The 19398-nt window shown below is 39.1% G+C and overlaps 1 protein-coding gene across 1 annotated transcript; it reads right to left on the reverse strand.

The window, feature by feature from the left end:
- Positions 1–587: 587 nt before the first annotated feature.
- Positions 588–17506, reverse strand: perp (p53 apoptosis effector related to pmp22). The gene is made up of 3 exons (XM_088351500.1): positions 17145–17506; positions 7970–8110; positions 588–2836 (listed from the first exon to the last, which is right to left on the reverse strand). Exons 1-3 carry the CDS (start codon positions 17347–17349, stop codon positions 2625–2627), a joined length of 558 nt encoding a protein of 185 aa, XP_088207626.1. The 5' UTR covers positions 17350–17506; the 3' UTR covers positions 588–2624.
- Between the last annotated feature and the right edge of the window lie 1892 nt (positions 17507–19398).

The raw sequence follows: 19398 nt of genomic DNA on the forward strand, positions 1-19398 counted from the left end.
CTCACCAGATACAAACTTTACCCCTGATTTCTATTTAGTTATAGTGTTTACAGTAACTTTAACATTCTAGTCAGTTTAGTTTAGGAATTAGCTTAGTGAGACTGCCTGTCAGTTCACACATAGTTTAGCATTCAAGTCAGATGTACAGTTTAACAGGTTTGTCCGTCCTAATTTTAGAATTTATGTGATCGGCTGTTAGGCTTTTTACATAGAAAATCTATCTTTTATTTACTGTCATGGTTTTTGTTCTGCCTTTTTTTACTGTTGTTTTAAATTAAGCTGCTATGTATTTGGTTCAGTCTTCCAGTTTGCATCTTCTTATCTTGTCAAAACATAAACAGGATGAAGGTCTTGGATTTTGTTGCAATCCTCAAGATCTTTGAGTTTTTTTTTTAATGAGATATCACAGATTTCTGTCAGTTCAAACATTTATGGACAATTTAAAACTGTTCACCAATATTCAGGACATCTGCTGATTTTTTTTCTTAATCTCGATTGTTGTTCCATTCCATTTTCTATTTTTTCCCATTCTCATTCCACCTACATTGTCTTTATAGGTGTTCCGAGTCAGTGGAGAAAGAAGTACATTTTGTCAAAACAAAACAGTTTATTAGACCAATGCTCTTGCAGAAAAATACAAAAAGCGAATCAGCTCACACAACAGCAGAAGAACAATAACCATAGGCAAATAATTAATGAAAGCACACAACACACCCACAGGAAAGACTGAGTGTTAAAACAGTAGTAGTACTAGTAGTATCCACCTGTCTGTCAGCACATGCATCTCCCCACAATACATACATTTAAAATGGTAATCATAAACATGTCTTTAGGTTTATCTTGTCAAGTATGATTCAGACAGTAGGTTATTTCTTTACACGAGTTGCTGGCTACAGTATCGTCTTTTTCCCCCTCCCGCATAAAATGTGAGATCTTTTAACTGTGGTGTGATGTAAAAGTCTAACCCTTGAGCAGCTAAGGCACAGAAGTTGAAGGATTTTAGTGGGTTTCCATACAGATCTAAGTTCCATTTTGTCACAAATTCAACTCGAGAACAGTTATTAAAAATAAAAACTTTTTGTTAAATAATGCTCCTTCTTAAGCGACAGCAACCAAAAAGCCAACCGAGGCAGCCTGCACATTGACATCTTTTTTTAAATAATTGTGACTTAAAAAGATGAGCCATCACAAAATATTTAATAGTTAAGCAAGCAGATGATGCCATTAAGTCAACCCTCTATTTGACAGTACAAAAACAGACCATGCGAGCAAAAAAGATGAAATAGCGAAAAGGTGCATGGACTACATCCAACCACATTTTATTAGCACTTAACTATAAAAAAACATAAGAAGCCAGACATTCACAATATAATGTAGGAAATTCCTTTCCACAACAGGGGCTGCAATGCCAGGGTGAGGAACCTGATCTAATAAACATCTGAAAAATAGCATGCAACTACCTGCCAAAACTGCAGATTATTGCAAATGCTGAGCATTTTTGGTGGTATTTGTTGTCGAATGGTGGCCTGAATCAACCAATTGCTACGGATCAATTGAACCAGATCGCTCACTCATGTATGAACCTGCTGCATTCAATCAAACGTATTTATCTAAATTGCATGGCAAGCCGATTACATCACACTTGATCAGATTGGTACTGGAAAAATGCTCGTAATCGATCGCTTTCAGAATTACTTCAGTTTATATGACGCGTCCCAATCAATCGCTCTGAATTATTTGTTGCAGAACATTAAATCTTGAGAAAACACTCTGGATCAATAGCACATAAGAATTATTTCAGAACTGCCTAATTTAATTACTCAACCAAAATGATCAGCAATTTGATGTTATTGTTTTTCCTGGGTCACACAAGGAGAAGCTGATCCCATTGCTCAGGATTGATTGCTTAAGATGAAAAGCTTTATAACAAATTCTACTGAACTGATGCCATTGATTATTTGACTCATATCAAATTAGACAAAATGTTTTTGCTACGAATAATTTGCTAAAGAACAATTGCTCCAGATAATTTGCCTCAAAACAAAATGGTCAGATAAAAATGTTTTCAAATTTGAAACACTTTAGAACAATATTTGTTATAACCTGCACTGAAAGCTAAATCAATTAATCAAACGGGATCCAAGGCTTCCGGTCATTTGGTAATATATCAATGGTCTTGAATATTTGCCCTGGATCAACCAAATTGGAACAAAATCTACAGAACAATTGCCCCAAACTGTGAAAATCAATCAGGAACTTGAAATCACAATCATTGTTGTTGTTAGAACTATACAGTGGGCTAGATCAATTGCTCTGGATTTTTTGTTCTACTTCCAAAATAGTCTCAAAATAATGAAGCTGAGATCAAAAGGTTCAAATCATCACTCTGGATCAATTACTTTGAATTAGTGGAAATGACATGTAGGCACTTTGGTGATATTTTGTATGTAGAAGCACTGAGGGACGAAATGGTTACAATCGACAATGCAACCTCCATCATTGATCGGGGCCAAAGAGTAAAAATGTTCCAGTATGGAGGAGGACCTGCTGCTGGTGGTTGAGGGGCAAGTAGGGGTCGGGGTAGGCTTCTGGAAGGTGGCATATGAAGGTAGGATGGAGAAACTTTAGGCAGACGTGTAGAGGTACTTTGTCTTGGCCAGGCCGGTGAGTTCGTCCTCATAGCGTGGCAGGCAGCAGAAGAGCACAGCACAGCCGATGCACAGCAGGGTAGCACCCCAGGCAAAGCCGTACGCCCACGTGTAGTAATAATGGCCCTCGAAGATCTGCTCGTTGAACTTGACCGGGTAGATGATCAGCGCGATCACTTGTAGCACCACTGCATAGGAAAGTCAACATGCCTTTTAGTCAGTGGCGGGCCGTGCATTTTACACCTAGGGCTTCAGTTTGCTTAATAAATCCAATACTCAATAACTATTTTATGGCTATAAAACATTTATTGCAGCTACAGCGGTGTCACATATAAAAAAGCATCAATAATAGCATCATAAAATTGCAATATTATTTAGGAAAATAACCACATTTTACTCAATAAAAATCGTTTCATCTGTGCACAAATCCATCCTCCTTTATTTCCTTGAGAACATTTCAAATACTCTGTCATACAGATTTTCAGTGCGTTTCAGTTCAATCAAGAAGTTATTTTCTATTGCAATCGAAACTAATGCTGAAAGTCGAGCCTTTCCTGTCATATATCTGGCATAGGTTTATATTCGATTTAGGGCTTGAAATGTCGGTTTGACAGAAGCAGTACACACAGGAATTATTTCTTCACGCTTTTGTTGTGAAACTTTTGATGCCGCCCCCTAGCCAATCATAGTTCGTGAAACGGCTGACGTTAGCGGAGGCCTGCTGGCAGATACTCAGACGCAAAGTCGGAATCTGATTTGCCAAACCAACAGCTTTAATCAAACACTGGAATTATGTCTCACGGCCTTCCAAAGTTTTTGTGAAGGCCTCTGGGCAGATAACTCACCCTGGCAACAAGTAACGGCTGAAACATGATTGGTAAATTGGTGGAATGTTAACGCACACATATGGATGGAGTACAAAAAAATGAGCAAATAACGTCAAAAAAGAAGGAAAACACCCCCAAAAGAATTAACCAAAATGAAGAGCCCAAAGACAAAAACGACTGAACCCCCCCCCAAAACGCCCAAAATATGACCAAAACAAAGATGTTAAAAAAATGTTGTTAATTTTTTAAATATTTGCGTTGAGGGCCAACAAACGATCATTCAGCAGGCTGGGGTTGGCCTGCAAGCCTGAAGGATGTTTGAGACCCCTGGTTTACGCTCAAAATCTAATTGGGCACATTGTTAACATGACGTCAGAGCTCACAAGATTGTGAGGAAAATCCTTTCACGCCTTTTGACAAAACTCACAACATCATCAACTTAGCTGTGAGTCACAATGAAAAAAATCATTGTGACCAATGTCGCGTCTTCCTGAGAAAAGGAGTTGACGTCCGTCAATGATGAATTATTACGTGAAGGGGAAAACGGTTGCAAAAAAATGTGGAACACAACTATCGGCTACTGCTTTCTTTTTTCACAATTCTGGGCCTAATATCTTCGTCACCAATGATTTTTTGGGAGTCTAACAATAAGCAAAACAGCTGCTTTATCAAAATGAAATACATCAATATATGATTATGTAATGGGATAATTAATGTGATTAATTATATTATTTATTAATAACATGAATATTGAATTAACACCAGTAAAAATAAAATGAATACATCAAATCTTTCAATTATTTATTAGATATTGATTTAAGTTTTTTTCATAAAACGTGATATCATTTAATTACTTGTAATCATGTAACATACTGTATACTGTATATATTTTTTTATGTTTAATGAATTGTTTCATTATCCGGTTTTGCTGTTTTTCAATTGTTCATTTTAACTGTTTTAAGTTTAACAATCCATCCATCCATTATCTGCACTGCTTATCCTCAGTAGGTTCTCGGGGGTGCTGGAACCCATCCCAGCTATCTTCGGGTAGTGGGCAGGGGACACCCTGAACTGGTTGCCAGCGAGTGCCAGGGCATACAGAGACAGACAACTCACTCGCTCATTCACACCTAGGGACAATTTGGACCGGCCAAATAACCTGACATGCATGCTTTTGGAATGTGGGGGGAAACCGGAGTGCCCGGAGGAAACCCACGCAAACACGGGGAGAACATGCAAACTCCACACAGGAATGTTCAATCTCATGACCTCAGAACTGTGCCGCACACCCGCTAACCACTGCGCCGCCGTACTGCCCTTAAGTTTAACTATTTCAACTATTAATTAAATTTGGCAATCCAGAGTTTGATGGGCATGTCTTTACTGATTAGTTATCCAGATCACCAGGTAAAGCCAAAACAATTCTAGTAGAATTGATAGATGCAGAATGAGTATTAAGTTACAGATTACCACGGACCTTTTTGTCTCCCATACATGAACGTGAGCTTGAAAGTAGTCGTGATTTTTGGCATACTAACGCAGGGTCCATTTCTATGTTCCTTACTCATCCGTGTTCCTTCTCCCCCACCTTCAATAGTTCATTGTGTTGTTCGTGTTCAGCCCTTTTTCCTTGGGAAAAGAACCCTCCCGCCAACTTACAGAAAGCGTCAACTTTTACTGCTTTTGTGCTTTCACTCCTCTGTGTGAACTTTTGTTCCTCACCACTCCCGTAGCAAAGGGCCAACATGAGCCAAGACACGGGGGAACCTTTTGCAAAGCCTTCGGTGAGGCGGGGGAAACAAATGTGCGTGCAAATATACAGTACGTCCTTTTACACTCCACAAAGTGAAATCCCCCTGTCTCCTCGGTAACAACAGTACTGAGCAGAAACACGTGCTTTTCGTGGTAACAAAATTTAAATACTGGCAACTGTTTGCATTAAATCATACAACTGAAGCCTTACAATCGTTGACAGCCATGCCCGAGGTAAACAGTAACTTTACTTTGCTATATCTACCTCAGAACAGATTATTGTCATATCCCGGGGTTCTACTGTAAACGACCATACATATCTTTTTACAGATTTTTGATTACCGTAAATTCCGGACTATAAGCCGCTACTTTTCCCCCAAACTTTCAACCCTGCGGCTTATTCAGTGATGCGGCCAATTTATGTAATTTTTCTAATGGCCGCCAGCGGCGCTCGAGTACGAAAGGTAAGATTTCGACTGCAACTTCTTAGCTTGTGCACAAATTAAATTAGCGTAGAAATATCCTCACCATGCAAATTGCAAAAAGAAAGGCACATGACGCAGCTTTCAAGCTAAATGCAATCGAGCAGTCCAATAAAGAAGGAAACAGAGCTACTGCACGTAAACTTTACTTTGCGAGCGTGTTGCTAGCGTGTTTTGAATAAGGGAGCGCGGGACGACGTCTACATGACAAAGTCTCTTTCCCATATTGAAGGAGGACGACTTTGATGACGTCAGTTATAAGGAGGAAGATAAGGACCGTTTACCGTGCTTATTACAAGTACGGTATGTTCTTTTAACAGAGCTGTTTAATGTGTTGAGAGCGTGTTGGTAGTAGCGTTTTGCTACCCTTCACAGGCACAGTTTGGGATGAAAGTTATAATATTATTATTAAAGCTTTGAAAACTCTCTCGGTGTACCGTCTTTCTTTGTAAATATGTGTAACCATGTATATGTATTTGCAACTGTATATTTTTGTAATGTATTTATTTCAGAAACTTATTCTGATATGTTTTGTACGAACAAATGAGAATGAAGGGGCGGGGCAAACGCGGGCTGACGGGAAGTGGAGTAAAGATGAGACGTGTTTGTGGACGCGGCCGACAATAGTGGATATATATTTTTCCCACCCTTACCTTTGGAAATATACACTTTTTTCCTTGGATTACTTTCAACAGGCACCCGGACCCTGCAGGTCTGCATTAAATCTTAAGTACCAGTATCATTTTCCGTTCAATTTGCCGGCTGTGTTTTTGGGCCTTTATCGGGTATGGATTAATTTCGTGTTTGAATTGCGTTTTTTCAATGTGGGCGCATGCGGCTAATATACAGGTGCGGCTTGTGTATGTACAAAATCGGTTTTCCTCCCGAAATGTGGTGGGTGCGGCTTATAATCAGGTGCGCTCTATAGTCCGGAATTTACGGTAATTGTAATTTTGGACATGTTGTCATGAAACCATCAGCGTATGAATGACGTTTAATGACATTTATTCGTCAGACTACTGAACAAACCTATTCACAAAATCAAAATTAAAATCAAGCACAGGGAGAACATGCAAACTCCACACAGGAAGGTTTGATCCCAGGACCTCAGAACTGTGCCGCACACGCGCTAACCACTGCGCTGCCGTGCTGCCATCTGAAGGATATAAATAAATGCAAAAAAAACACAGCAAGGGAAACTATTCTTTAGTGAGTCTGATGATGATTCTGACTGTAAAGGACATCAAATTGATACATTATAAATTTTATGTTAGGATCGTGTTCATAGTTTTACATTGTCAGTAAAGGATTTAAGTCTTGGCCGCACATATTTAACAATGTTTGCCACTTACAATGCTTAGTTTGAGGGCAGAAAAAGTTAAACAAAATTGTATACCAATTTCTATTCAATAAGTAAGAGTGCTAGTTATACACGAATCGCTAAAGTACTCCTCTCAGGCTGGTAGAGTAAACTTTGACTATCCAATCCTACATGCTACGGTGTCATTTTTAACAAGTATAGAGGGCAGTAAATTGTAAATACAGACGCTGCCCTACTTACGAACCAGATTTGGACTATCGTCTGTAAGTTGAATTTGTTCGTAAGTTGCTTCAGTGCTATATTTTGTATGTTTAAGGTTTATATAAATATATTGAAGGCTTGTATAAGTAACCTGAATTGTTTAGTACTAAAAAATAGTTTAACTTACTTTTAGAGGGCCCGCTTCAAGAGGTCCTCCTCAGTGGTAAAAAAAGCGTTCCGACCATTTTCTCAAACGTATCAAGCTTTCTTATTCCACTATCATTTCAACAGAAACGACTCGCCTCTTCTTTACACTTTACACCGACCATATTGAAAGGATGCACAAGATATTAAACAATAAAAACATCAAAGTTCTTAGCGCGCTAGATATAGTAGACGTAGTACTGTAGGTTTACACACGAACGAGGAAGTAGAAGCCAGATTTCTTCTTCAGGTTAGATGCTGGGTGACCTTTCACAGAGCCACCACATGAGGGTAGCGGCGGAAAGAAGAACTACAGTACTGTCCTGTACTCAGAAAAAGGTGCGCACAATACTAAATCTAACTTACAGCAATGTTCGTATCTACCTTTTTACGTAAGTCAAATGGTCATAAGTAGGGGAGCGTCTGTACAGGTTAAAAATATGATAAGACGTGATGCTTTGATATACACCCAACCCAAATCAGGTAATCCCGTTTATCCGCTCGCCTTGAGTCGTGTGCGTGTGTTTCACTTACCGACAACAATAAGCATAACTCCGATGACGGGCAGCAACGTGACGTTCAGGGTGCAACAAAGCGCCACACAGGACAGAATAAATGCACCGATCAGGATGAGGAGGCCAAGGATCATCAGGGCGGCTACAGCCTGCGCCCAAGCTACACAAAACACAAAAACGTACCAATGGTCAGATAATACTAGCTTTTTGGAGTCATGTAAATTCATATGTCCAACGTAAGCCACGTAGAGGTGGAAAGAGGCAGCAGCGCATCTTCTACTGTGAAACCGAGGTTGAAAATTTATTGGATTTTGTGATTTAGAGTTAAACTAAAGGTTTTATAAGCACTTTATTTGAGATAGAGTTGTCTGAATAATATAACTTTGGAGCTTAAGTGTGCATTTTGGCGCTAAACTGCAGCGTTGAAGTCTTTTACTAAAGAAAAGTACTGTTACTTCAGAAAAATATTACTCAAGTAGCAAAAAGATAATGTAGGTACACCTGCAACAATGTCAGTGTAGTTTGAATTATCGTTTGATAATCATTTGATATGATGATGATTTATGGCTCTAGCTGATTTGAAGCAAGGTCTGACACACCCCATCACAGCACGCTCGTCTTCTGTGGTGCCACGTGAGCGGCTCCAGATGGAGCCTGTATAGAATATAACCTCAAGTCTGCTTGCATACCTTGAAGGAGCTTGGAGGCAAGTATGGCGCAGTAAAATTAAAAAAAAAGGATCTGTTTCTCTTTTCTCAAAAGAGTTTAGCACTAGGGAATATTTTTAATGAAATTTCTTGGAAGAATGTCTTAAGATTATTGAATTTCCTCTTTTTAGAGTAATTTTAAATACAATTTTTGAAAAAAAGAAAAACTTGAAGTAGAATATTCTTCATTGCACATCTACATTTGTGCACTTTATGTGTAATTACATTCCTCAACACATACAGTATGTACAGGTTTGTACATAGGTACATACCTGTACATTGGAGTAAAGATCGAGCATAAGAAATTCTGCCCGACACGACTCGCAGGTATATAAGCCCGAACCAGGCCAACCTGACCCATTAACTGGCTTTGAGGGATTGAGCTTGAAGTTAACCAGAATCTTTACTTCGATAACTTGTGTACTTTGGCGCCAAAAAGGGGCTTTTTCGTCGAAGTACACAGCTTCGGGTTTACTTTGGGCCGTGAAGTCTACACTTCAAAGTGCAGTGCCGAAACAAACGATCAGCGCCGATGCGAGCGTTTCGGCGAAGTGCAGGGAAATGAAACTGAACTAAATAGCACCGAAAAGAAAATCATATTCTGCAGATCACAAGATGCAAATAGCAAAATATTTGGCCGAAAAGCAGAAAGAAAGTTTGTTAAGCTTGAAGCTATTGGCGAGAAGCCGAAATGAAGCCACATAAAGGTCGAAAGAGGAAGCGGCGCATCTGCTACAGTGAAAAAGGGGATGAAAATGTATTAAGATTTCGCGACTTGGACTTAAATTGATAGTTTGGTAAGCATGTTCTTTATAACAGAGATATTTGAATAGTATAACAAACTGTATCGTTGTGTTGTGTGTTACTCAAGAAAAGAACTGTTACTTCAGAAAAATATTACTCAAGTTGAAGTAAAAAGCACCTAAAAAATTAATTGAGTAAAAGTAAGTGAATGCCCATACAGACCCCTTAGGAAGGAGAAAAAAAAACGCGAGAGGGAAGCCCGGCCCGACTTAATGATTAACATTTTAAGCCCGAGCTTGAAGAAACCTTTTTCACTTTTGGGGGTTTGGATTGGGGTTCGGACTGTATCTGAAAAATACATTTTCTTACTTTTACCATTTTTATGCTACAATAACAAAAAACTCGTGTTCCGGACCAGTGTTGCTAACTGTAAGATAAAAGACATTGGGTGTAGTGGGGAAAAAAATTATAAAGTCTCTTTAAACACAGTAGGGCATTGTTCACGCATACTTAATGAAGACAATATTCCACTTTTCACCTTTTACAAACACCTCGGGAGACACACCACACCTTTATAAACAGTATAAAATGTAAAAAAAATATAAAATTACTTACTTATTGTTGAGTAAATTTCACTTTCTTAAAAACAAATCTAAAAAAATGAATAAAGTAAAAAAGAACTGCACCAAATAGATGCATTATGTTGAAATTATAAAACGTTTTCATGTTAATTTTTAAAAACTATTTCATAATAGCAACAGACAAACCAAACCGTTTTTCAAAAACTTATTTGAAAATAGTTAATAATAGAAACTACGGAAACTCAAAGTAACCTAACCGCACCATTTTTCTTCAAGTTTTTTTGGGACAGCCTTTCCGAGGGTTTTAGGTACCTGTAGCAGCAAGATGGGAGACAATTAGCTCAGCTTCCTGTAGGTGAGGTTTATGTTTTGTAAAACACATGCAAATTTTTCAACTTATAAGTATTAAAAAATGAATGTTTATAAAAAAAGTGTATTTTTTCCCATTATTTGTTATAAATATCATTTTTTCATAAATTAAGATTTTTTTTTAACTCTAAGAGGTGCTAAATGATACAACCTGTCCCTTTAGGTTTGTTGTTAACATATCATCTCATCTCATCTCATCAGCTGCACCGCTTATCCTCTGTAGGGTCGCGGGGATGCTGGAGCCCATCCCAGCAATCATCGGCAGTAGGCAGGGGACACCCTGGACTGGTTGCCAGCCAATCGCAGTGCACACGGGGACAGACAACTCACTCGCTCAGTCACACCTAGGGACAATTTGGACCGGCTAATTCACCTGAAATGCATGTTTTTGGAATGTGGGAGGATACCGGAGTGCCCGGAGGAAACCCACGCAAGCACGGGGAGAACATACAAACTCCACACAATAAGGCCGGGAGCTGGATTTGAACCCACTTAGGAGGTTCCCACGACCTCAGAACTGTGCCGCACACGCGTTAACCACTGCGTGCTATCAGTTATGACAAAATGCCTCTTACATGAGATCCACACAGAATGGTGGATCTTGTGCAAAATTAAGTGTACTGTATTGCAAACTGAAATGCGACTGTCACTTTGGTGTATTTATTCAATGGTCTTTGAAAGGTAATCATTACGATACTGTATGTTTATTAAACCACAATTATCACCACGATTCCAGTTATCAGTGTAAGGTCATTCTGTGTGAGCAAAAAAGGAGAAATCCCATGTATTCATACTCAGTACTGGGGTGCATAAATCAGATCACTTGATCACTTAACATCCAAACTAAAAGGACATCATGCTAAAATATTATTCTATGATAAAAGCTTTGAACTTAGATACATTTTGTCTGGTCTAAAACTACTTGCTGTATGTCATTACTACCATGATGAATTTATGTACAACAAAATATGGACCAATACAGAGGTCACTATGTATAAGCAATATGTTTTCCTATTGTACACTGAATATTGTTATAAAACAATTTGAGTTAAAATGTGTTGCTTAAAAAGGGCTATACAAATAAATGTTGATTTGATCTGACAGCAATGCTTACCAGTTTAAACCTTGTAGGTAACGCGTGAAACATTAACTATGAGCGTCTTTGATGTCTCAACTACTTCCTGGGAAAATTGACGTTCTACTGATTCCTTGTTCACCCAAATCGAAATGATGGAAAATGAAAGGTGTTCTTTTAGTTTGCATTGCTGTAATGCACTCGAAAGCTAGGCCAAGCGAGCTCTGTGTTCCTTCCACTTTGTCGTTACAGTGTGGATCAGCCAACACCTTCAATTATTCATACCTGTGTGTGTATGTTTTACTAATGCCTGGCTCTTTACCCTGAGGCACGTCTCACACAATGTCCCTCGCATAGAGTATACACACCCGTTGGACCGGTTGGCTTTTCTTACACACCTCATCAATCCCGCTGGGCTGGCACTAAGCAAAAATGAGTCAAACATAGAACAGGCATCGGTTACATTTCTCCTTATGCCAGTATAATGATTCGGACAAGTGAGCTAAGCTAAAATTGTAGGTTTGTAATCAATATTTTGGATGGAGCATAATTTAAAGTCTGTGATGTGAGGTGGCTGAAACCCATTTTATATCAACATAAGTTTTTTACATGTTGAGGCACGACTCGGTACAGCGCGCCAACTCGTCAGGGACCGGTTATACAACCAAATGGCAAAAAACAGTGTTAAAACGGGGAATTCTGTAACAAACACTGGAAATAAACGGGGGGCAAACAAATATAACCAGTGTCCCGTAAGGAAATTGTTCATTTTTGCAAAAAAGCATTCCCTTAGTTTAGTATCTTTGCTTTCTTTCTTCCAGTTATCAGCCAAGTAACTCTAACATTCGTCCATATCGGTAAGTCGCAGCAAATTATCATTTTTATTTTTTATGAACTAATTATCAGCTCATAAGATGATACAAGTAGGTATATTCAATGACTCATTTTGTTTGATGAAACTTAATGAGATTATACTGGGGGGGAATAAATTGTGCTGTTTTGAATAATTTTCTTATTTTACTAAAAGAGGGGAAATGTATAACATAGTAAGAACATTGGTTCTATTGGCAGAGCATTTTTGCAATTTTTAAAAGGACAACGTGTATTATTTGACAACTAGATGTCGTTGTGTGGTGAGAGCAACCAAAGATTTGTGCTAAAAAGAACAAGGAATAACAAAAACTACGGATATTCAAAGTGACCAAAACACACCTTTCCCTTCTCATTTTTTGCACAGCCCTTATGAAGTTTAGCAGCAAGATGGCAGACATTTAACTCTCCTCTATTCAAGTGAAACTCATCTTATGAAAAATAAATGCTTATTTCTCAATCTATGAGTATTTTAAATGTACTTGCTTTTGTTTGTATGATAGTTGATGATTTAATAATTAAAACGTAAAAGTTTTTACCAATATGAAGGACTAAATAATTTAACCTGGCCCTTAAAGTATTTTGAGTTATTATAAAAATATACAAAGATATAGTAAAACCTTGAAAATCATGTTAAAAATATTGTAACATCCAACATTACAGAAATACTTTTAACCAAACTGAATATCCTGTATAACCTCCTGAGCTGTGGTGACCACAAATGATGAAACAATCTTTATATTGTAAAATAATTTAACAAAATAATCAAGTTTAAAATAATGTAAACTGGTTTCGGGGATTAATTTTTAAATATATCTGAAGCACAGTGTAGCTATAGATTTTTTTAATTTAAAAAAACAAAAACAGGCCTTATCTCAGAAAAGGTTAAAAAAATATTGAACTAACACATTTCTAGACGGACAAGCTTGTGGCTAAACACAACTGGAATCAAATTTCAGATTGTACCTTATGCCATCTATTCACAATATACATTTATTGAACTGTCAGAATATTTACATCACCAACTATCTTCTTTATTTCCTTCCACAATAAGGACATTGGTGACGTTTGACCAAGTGGTGTACAGTACAGTACTTGAATACATAAGCGGCTGCTGGCATAGAATGGCCGCTAATAAAAGTGGCTAATAAGCTAGTAGCTTATTAGTAAACATTAGTGAGAGCAAAGAAGAGGGCAAAACTGCAAGAACCCGGCTCACTAGATTCTGCAGGGCTAGACTGTGAAAGAAGGTAAGCACTGAGGAATCACCGCTAAATGACACTACCCTTTTATTTGTAAATGTATAAGTCAATACTATATTATAATAGAACACTGTATAATGCCACTATTTTGATTTTCCTTACAACAAAATTTGCTGTGTTTCTCATACGTAGTTTAATGGGTGCAGCCAGAGTCTCCTAAACTTGTATAAATGAAAAAGGTACAAATATTTTGAAATATATCTAAATGTGAAGTTAATCAAAATAACTTTTACTCTTCTCATTATATAGTTGATCGCATACGCCATGGTGTGTATTTGTGCTATTTATCTGTCAAAAAGAATCTTGGTCAGTCAGTCCTTCCCCCACACTCTCAAAGATGATATTTGGTTGTTGCTGTGATTGTCCCGCCCAGCCTGCACTGTGATTAGACGGCTGGGTAAAATGTGACATTGATGAGCGTTGCGTTTCCCCCAAGTCGAACATTTTCCAACTCTCGTTGACCGGGAAAAAAACTTTACCTCCGAGCGTTCTGCGCAGAAAACCTGCCCAGCAATTCGTCGCATTGCCCGCATTTTTAACAGAGCTTAAAAAACGCGGCATTGCCATTGCAAGCGATAATAAAAATCTGCTCATAGCAGGAAAACCCTTTGGTGGATAAGTAGCCCTAACTGTACCCCATAAGTTAACAACTGACATCCTGCCAGAGCAGCAATCAACATAACAGTGGTACTGATATTAATATCAGTGATTTGGTCTGCTTACTTGTCGTTACGATACCTTAAAATAGTACAGCATCGGCATCGGAACAACACTACTTATTTTTAGTCTCATTAGAATTTCGTTTTTGTTTACCAGATTTATGGGTGTGACTTGTTTGCTGTGTCATTGCCTTTCATACCTTTGAATTTCAAATATAGAAAAATTTGTTCCGAGGGTAGCATACCTTGGACCCCACTAGACTGTCCACCCACCCAGGGTCTCACACTGATTTTGATTGTTTCATTTGTTTTAGTGGGTTTAGTTCTGTCTCTAATTAAAAGAGAAATAGCGCTTCACTGAGACGTCAGGGAAAGTATTCATGGCTGAAGGACCAGACCGGCGCTGGTCATACAGTTTGGCACAAGAGTGTCTTCTGTTTTGCGGCGGTGTTGTCATGGTGACGGCTGCAGAGCCATCAAACAATGAAAAAGGAAGTTGAGGAAGGAGACCACCAAGGACGTGGTAGAAAGAGGAATCAATGCTGATTTTGGTTGTTTATTCATACCAGAATTTAATTCTCGATTGACAGTAAAATACACTTAGCTCGAACATGAAACAAATTTATACCTTCTTGGTTGGATCATGTTGGTATTGACGCTGTTCTAGAGCCAGCCAAATAATTTACATCCAACCTTTATAATCTAAGATTGTAATTTTAGTCATCGTGTCAAGGACAGACTTTTGTCATTAGAAAACTGGTACTGTATTTCAGTTGAAACTAGTCTTGTTTGCTGATAATACAAACCTACTGTGTGTTGATCACGACTTAAAATCATCTTGAACAAACAGTATACCAAAAATTTGAAAAGTGACACACATGGTTTAATACCAACAAATTAACCGTAGATATAAACAAAACTAAGTACATCAAATTTGGAAAAACTATATATAATCAGGTCAGCTTGGCGGCGCAGTGGTTAGCGCGTGTGCGGCACAGTTCTGAGGTCATGGGTTCAAATCCAGCTACCGGACTTCCTGTGCGGGTTTGTAGGTTCTCCCCGTGCTTGCGTGGGTTTCCTCCGGGCACTCCGGTTTCCTCCCACATTCCAAAGACATGTATTTCAGGTGAATGGGCTGGTCCAAATTGTCCCTAGGTGTGAATGAGCGAGGGAATTGTCTGTCCCTGTGTGCCCTGCGATTGACTGGCAACCAGTTCAGGGTGTCCCCCGCCCACTGTCCGAAGATAGCTGGGATGGGCTCCAGCACCCCCGCAACCCTACTGAGGATAAGCGGTGCAGATAAGGGATGGAATGGATGGATATATATAATCAGGTGATTTAGATCTACATGAATGAAATTAGAATTGAAAGAGTTACTGATCTTAAAGTGCTCGGAATATTACTTGACGAAAAACTCAATTTTAAAATCAGCTGAATACAATACAAAAAAAGACTGCTAGAAATATTTTTATACCTAGGCATGCTCAAGAAATCCTCACCCAAAAAGCTCTATATATCATTTAACACTAACTTATAGTACTTTATTTAACATATTGTGCAGAAATGTATGGGGGAACCCTTATCCCACAACCGGAGATCATTTATTCATGATACAAAAAAACTAGTTATATAGAGCACATACATATAACCTATTCATAGAGGCAAAACTCCTATCTTATATGATTTAACCAGATATTAATCTGCTCAGATAATGTACACAGCTACAAACAAGCTTACCAGCAAATTTACAATGCTACTTTCATAGAAAACAATTAAAATATTATAAGAGGGGAAATTCGAAAACGAGCTGAAAGAAGACCAAGAACAACGCCAAAATATTACTCAATTTTTTGCAATGGACCAAAATTGTTGAAAAGCTTAGACAATGACTTGATAAACTTACAAGCTTTGAAACCTTTAAATCAAATTTGAATAGTTATACTAGAAATGCCAAGTTATTTTGACCGTTCATAAACAAGTTCTTATTGTTCAAATATTACCATGAATAAATGGGAAAACAACAAAACATAGATATACTTATGGATCAGCATTCTCCAGTCTAATTTTGTGTGTTAGAACGTTGAGAGTGCGATGAGAAATTATAATCCTTCATTTATTCTCTGCCTTCATATAAAGTATTAATTATTATTTCATTTTCTTTGAATGATGATAAGATGTTATTCATTGTACGTTTGAAACCTTGTCATAATAACTGGTTACATGATTTGATTAATGGAAAAAGTGACTGAACTGTGAAGGCGGCAAGGACCAAGATAAACTCTGGCCTTTTTCTGTCAGCCCTATTCCAAATTTTGATTTCTCAATGGTCAATCAATGTTGTTGATGTTGAATTCATTGTGTTTACACCCGTTACAATTGTAACCTTTTATTTGACGAACAGGAAAGATAGGCAATCAAATCTGTGCATTCGCATATCGGTGATATCCCACACAGGGTTTTTTTTTTGCATTCATGTTGAATGCAAAAATGGCTATAATTTGGCCTTTGAAATATGTTTTTACATATAGTTGCATGTGTTTTCCCCCACAAGGACACATATAACTGCTGCTTACCCCATATGGTTGTATTTCATAATTTCGTTTTCCTTTAATATAATGTAACTGATTTACTCGTTTTTGAGATACACTTTTGTAGAATTTCTTAGAAGCCCGGGCTCTTGCGTGCATTGTATTTTCTTCTGTTTGTGTTTCCAACCAGGATATGATAAGAGAGGGAACGGGAGGGGTCACGAATTCCAAAGTTTAGACCTCCCAACCCCCACCCTCAGTCTGTCTGGATTGGATTCTAGCAAGGTGTTGATATTTCCACCTAGGTGCGCATGCACTTCGAGTTTACGACTCTCGGGTGTTAATTCCAATAAACTACAGAAAAATAAGGACGTCGTAGTTACAGTTCGTGTCACTTACGGAACTCCATGAGAGACTTGCCCTCCCACTGGTCGTTGCGTCCGTGATATTGCTCCCACATGCTGGCGTAATGCGTCTTGCCCTCCTCATCGGTCACCCAGCCCGAAGTGGCGGCGATGGCGATGATGTCGAAAATGATGGCGAAGAGCAAAAGCAGAGGCACAATCCACCTGCAGCGAGGATAGGCGATCCCGCAACGGAACATGGCGAGCTCAGACGGAGGCGAGGGAGGAAGGAAGAGAGCTACTGTCGGACTGCCTGCTTGTGACGCTGTGCGGAGTTGGCTGGGTTTTTAGTGTCTTTGGGAAAGGAGGGAGGGAGGTTGGCTAGAGAGTGAGAAAAAAAGAAAGGCCCCACCCGAGTGTGCAATGCAGCCGTCAACCTGCTCCGGGACATGCAGGGTTGGACTTGCTTTGCAAATGAAGCCCTGCCCAATTCGGTTCACTAGAAGGGAGTTGATAGTGTTGCACACTCGAGCAAATATGTCAGCCCTAAAGTTTGATCACTGTGTGCAACGTCAAAGAGGCGAACGCCTGTTTCGCATAAGGAATACATTATAGACGATATGTGATTTGAAATGAAAATGCGGTCGGGATGATGCCGTTTCACCACACGATGGCAGTCAAGACTGTATACAAAAACACGTTCGCTCAATGCTGGACTAATAGCGCCCACTCTTGGCGTTGTGCTTGCATTGGCATCGTTTGGTTGAAGGTAGACAACAAATAGTATTAATTATTGCCAGAGGCATATTTAGGTTTAAATTTTAGGGGTGCTGAGCACTCAGAGCATCTGGCTGGTTAAAGATTTTGTACTCATCCATCTATTATCTGCCCCGCTTATCCTCTGTTGGTGGCGCTGGAGCCTATCCCCAGCCATCTATGGGCAGGGGAAACCCTGAATGGTTGCTAGCCAATCAGAGCACACAGAGACAGAAAACTCATTCACATCTTGGGACAATTTGGACCTGACATGCATGTTTTTGGAATGTGGAAGGAAACCTGTGTGCCCGGAGGAGACCCACGCAGGCACGGGGAGAACATGCAAACTCCACACAGGTAGGCTATGGTAGCTGAACTTGAACCCTGAACCTCTGCACCGTGGGGCTGCGCGCTAAAGACGCATCCGCCGTGTACAGGAGTGTCACTTCCCGTTTGTGTACCTCACATTACACGTAGCGGTTCAGAAACTCTATTACCACGCCATGCCCAGTTTTTACTCATTTATTTCGAATAGAGTACCAATACTCACACACACACACACACACTCAGACAGACCTAAGCTAGCTAGGCTGATTGTTGAAACATTCGATTAAATGCAGCTACAATAAAGTACTTATATCTTTTGCTGATAACAAAGTCATGATATTGGGTGTTAAAATAGTTGTTCAACATAACCACTGTACAACACACTCACTGTAACACACTGGAGCCTCCACAGACTCCGCTGCTATGCTGCAAGTGACACTTGGAGCTAGGAATCAAATAGACCGTACCATTTGCGACGCTTAATTGTCCACATTTTTGTTTTGTATTCATCCATCTATTTTCTCACCAGTGTCGCGGGGGTGCTGAAACCCATCACAGCTATCTCAGCCCAGTGGGCAGAAGACACCTTAAACTGGTTGACAGTCACACAGAGGGAGAATTTGGACCAGCCAATCAACCTGACATACATGTTTTTAGAACGTGGGGAGAAACACATGCGAACACGGAGAGAACGTGCAAAATCCGCACGGAGAGGCTGTGGTAGCTGGAATTGACCTTGGACCTCTGCCTGGTGGTGCTGCTCGCCTCACACCCAGCTGCAACGCCTTCTTGTTTTGTTTTACTTTTTAAAGTGGTTTATCTGGCATTTTCATCATATTTTAAGGTACATTATGTAATATTTGACCACTAGGTGTCACCTTATCGTAAAGTGTGACCGGACACGAGTCCTACAAAGCAGAAGGAAGAAGAACTAACTACGGAGAGTCCAGTGACCAAACAGTAGCTGCTACTCCAGGAAATAGTGTTTTGGCTACTCATACCTTACTCTGATACAGACTTTTAAAACGATTTGGTATCATATTGAACAATTTGGTTTTCAGTGGTCTCCAAATTAAAACACCAAGTTTACAACATTGGCAAATCTATAAGCAAACTAACATTTTGGTTGAAAGCACAAAAACTTACCTCGTGATTTATTTCAGTTTAAATATGGCTATTAAATATCTTGTTTTTCCACTTGTTGTAGGCTTAGGTTTGTTTGCCTC

The sequence above is a fragment of the Urocampus carinirostris genome, chromosome 13 (assembly GCF_059441175.1).
Source record: "Urocampus carinirostris isolate Australia breed hairy pipefish chromosome 13, RoL_Ucar_1.0, whole genome shotgun sequence".
NCBI lineage: Eukaryota > Metazoa > Chordata > Actinopteri > Syngnathiformes > Syngnathidae > Urocampus > Urocampus carinirostris.

What these genes read in the sequence shown, in the direction of transcription:
- perp (XM_088351500.1), bottom strand. Translation starts at nt 17,349, where the DNA reads ATGTTCCGTTGCGGGATCGCCTATCCTCGCTGCAGGTGGATTGTGCCT. An exon ending in CAAGTCTCTCATGGAGTTCC is followed by an intron (nt 8,111 to 17,144) that starts GTAAGTGACACG and finishes TGTTTTGTGTAG; the next exon opens with CTTGGGCGCAGGCTGTAGCC. An exon ending in AGTTATGCTTATTGTTGTCG is followed by an intron (nt 2,837 to 7,969) that starts GTAAGTGAAACA and finishes TTTCCTATGCAG; the next exon opens with TGGTGCTACAAGTGATCGCG.